The 2,604-nt window shown below is 64.0% G+C and overlaps 1 protein-coding gene across 1 annotated transcript in view; it reads right to left on the bottom strand.

Annotated features, from left to right (window-relative positions):
• LOC105519863 (rho GTPase-activating protein SYDE1-like) overlaps positions 1–2,598 on the bottom strand; it is a 4,425-nt gene extending 1,827 nt beyond the window's left edge. Inside the window, exons 1-3 of the mRNA XM_011953403.1 lie at positions 2,490–2,598; positions 627–968; positions 1–137 (exon numbers count right to left, since the gene is read on the bottom strand). Of these exons, the coding sequence (XP_011808793.1) occupies positions 1–137; positions 627–968; positions 2,490–2,577 (567 nt within the window). The 5' untranslated portion in view covers positions 2,578–2,598. The remainder of the gene's footprint in view (positions 138–626; positions 969–2,489) is intronic.
• Positions 2,599–2,604: the final 6 nt, after the last annotated feature.

Raw genomic sequence — 2,604 nt, 5'->3', positions numbered from 1 at the left:
GCGCTCCCTGCCAGCCCGGGGGCCTCGCAGGCTCAGGCGGCGCCGCAGTTCCGGCAGCTTCTTCATCTTTATGGAGAGGCGCCTGGCGGGGCCCGGGGACTTGGTGCGGGAGGCTTTGGTTGGGGGGCTGGCAGGGGCTGCACCTGTGTTGAGAGCAGACCTCAGGGTCCAGGAACCTGGGCTTAGGGGAGGAGGGTGAGGCTGGTGCTTCCCTGGGGAGGGGCTGTGAGGCTGGTGTTTCCCTGAAGGGGAGGGGTGTGAGGCTGGCGTTCCCCTGTGGGGAGGGGGCGTGAGGCTGGTGTTCCCCTGTGGGTGGGGGCGTGAGGCAGCTGCTCCCCTGTAGGGAGAGGGTGTGAGGCTGGTGCTCCCCTGTGGGGGAGGGGTATGAGCCTGGTGTTCCCCTACAGGGCAAGGATGTGAGGCTGGTGCTTCCCTGTGGTGAGAGGGTGTGAGGCTGGTGCTCCCCTGAGGGGGAGGGGGTGTGAGGCTGGTGCTCCCCTGAAGGGAAGGAGTGTGATGCTGGTGCTCCCCTGGGGGGAGGGAGTGTGAGGCTGGTACTCCCCTGAAGGGAAGGGATGTGAGGCTGGTGCTCACCTGGGGGAAGGAGATGTGAAGCTTGTTCTTACCTTGCGGGGCCAGGCCCTCTGGCTCAGCTGAGCCTGGCTGTGGCCCGGGGAGCTCAGGTGCTGGAGGTCTGGGGTCTTCCTCAGGGATGGGGTTGTACCAGATCTCGCCGGCAGGCTCTCCACTGCCAGGTACCCCAGGCCCTAAAGAGGTGTCCTCAGCTGGCTTGGCCCCACCCAGCACCCATCGGCGGCTGCTGGGCTCCAGGCTTTTCAGGTAGGCCCCCCGTGCAGGGCTCCTTGATGCCTCAGGGCTGGGGGGCCCCTCTGCTCCGGCCTGGGACCCTTCGGGAGCCTGGGGCTCTGGCTCTGGAGAGCTGGGCTCTGGGCGCTGGGCTGGGCGGCCTGGTGGAGAGCAAGGGGAGTGAGACCCAGCCCCTCACTTCCTGCAGAGCAGCCCCGTGCAATTGATCAGTGGGTGGGATGCTGTGTACAGCCCTGGCCCGCCCCTGATAAGTCACTGTTCCTTCGATCCTGCTGTTTTGTTTGGAATAGGCAGCCACAGGATAGCGATCTCAGTTATCAGCTTAGAGCGCCCCCTACTCAGTCCCTGACATCCCAAAAGGGGACTCCGTCCCTGCAGCCTCAGGGTTCTAAGTGAGGCTTCCTGGGGCCCGTAGGTACTGCATTCCAGTCTCCACTTCCTCTCCCCTCAATAACTGTGGTATGGAGCTTTGCACTTGTGTGGCCTTGGGCAAGTCGCTTCCCTCTCTGAGGCTCAGTATCCTCCTGTGAAATGGGGGGATGTGATTTCCATGTCCAAGGAGGCTTCCAGGAGCCTTTTGGAAAAGTACACAGCCCACAGCAGGCACTACGTGCTCAGGAGTGAGGAGCTGGGTTCTCTATTCCCTGCAGCACAGTCACTCCCAGTCCCCTGCCCTTTTCACCCTCCCTCCTGTCTTCCAAACTCTGTCGCCACCCTGGGATGGGCCCTTGTCCTTCAGCCCAGGCCAGACCCCCAGGCTCAATGCCTTGGGACTTCCCCTTCCCTCCCTCCTCTCCTCTCTCATGTCCTGGGCTGTTTCCTGTGTGTGTTTGTGTTTGGGCATCCCTGTCCCTTCTCCCTGCCCTGGGAACCTTGGGAATCTTTGGGAAGGCCTGAGGGGAAGGGGCACTTCCATGGAATGGTCTGGCCTTCCTCCTTTAACTCCTTCCTTCCTGGGTTCCCCTATCTCGCGCTGCTGTTTCTCTAAGGTCTTTACTTGCTACCCTGCTGAACTCCTCCCCTGGTCACCTCCAATGTCTACCCCCTAGGGTCTCTCTTGGTAGCAAAGCCCAAAGAGCTGTTTAAGTCACTGGCCCTGGGCACGTTACCCCATTGCTCCGTGCCTCAGTTTCCCCATCTGTATAAAGGGCACAGTTTCCTGGGGCTAAGGCAGGCGCAGTTGCAGTTAGTAGGTGGGAGGTGTAGTGGGACAGCTACTCTCATTGACGGGCCGCCCCGCTCTCCTTTGCTGGAGTGCACCCCTCATCTCCCATCCTGCGCCTCCAGGGCTTCCGATGCCCCTTGCCCAGCCTGACTGGGCCCCAGTGTCCCGGCCTCCCAGCCCCTCCTCCCCTCCACCCTCCAGGCCCTCAGTCGCGGCCCCATTTCCTGTCGTGGGCGAGGCCCCCTCCCGGGCCTCCCAAGGAGCCCGCAGCGCTGGCATCCTCGGCCAGCTGCACATAACGGTCCGCGCCCCCCTCCCTCCCAGTCCCTTCCTTCCAGGACCCCTACCCTCCCCTGGCTGGAGGCACCGCAGTCTGCAGCGGGGTGCGGGGGGCTCCCCTTGATCCCCACCACCGTCTGTCCTCGGGGCCCTGGGACCCCGCTCCTAGGCCGAGCGGGGCTCGGCGCCCTCTCTTCCCCCACGGATCTCCGCTCACCGCGCTCCTTGGCGTCCGACTTTTTCCTGGGAAGTTTCTCCCGGCCCCGCAGGCGGGAGAAGGTTTTCCTGAGTAGCGGCTCGGCCATGCTGCGGCCCGGGCCGGGCCGAGCCGA

This window comes from Colobus angolensis, unplaced genomic scaffold (assembly GCF_000951035.1).
Source record: "Colobus angolensis palliatus isolate OR3802 unplaced genomic scaffold, Cang.pa_1.0 Scaffold36, whole genome shotgun sequence".
In the NCBI taxonomy this organism is placed as follows: Eukaryota; Metazoa; Chordata; class Mammalia; order Primates; family Cercopithecidae; genus Colobus; species Colobus angolensis.
This window is presented reverse-complemented; position numbering and strand designations above follow the sequence as displayed.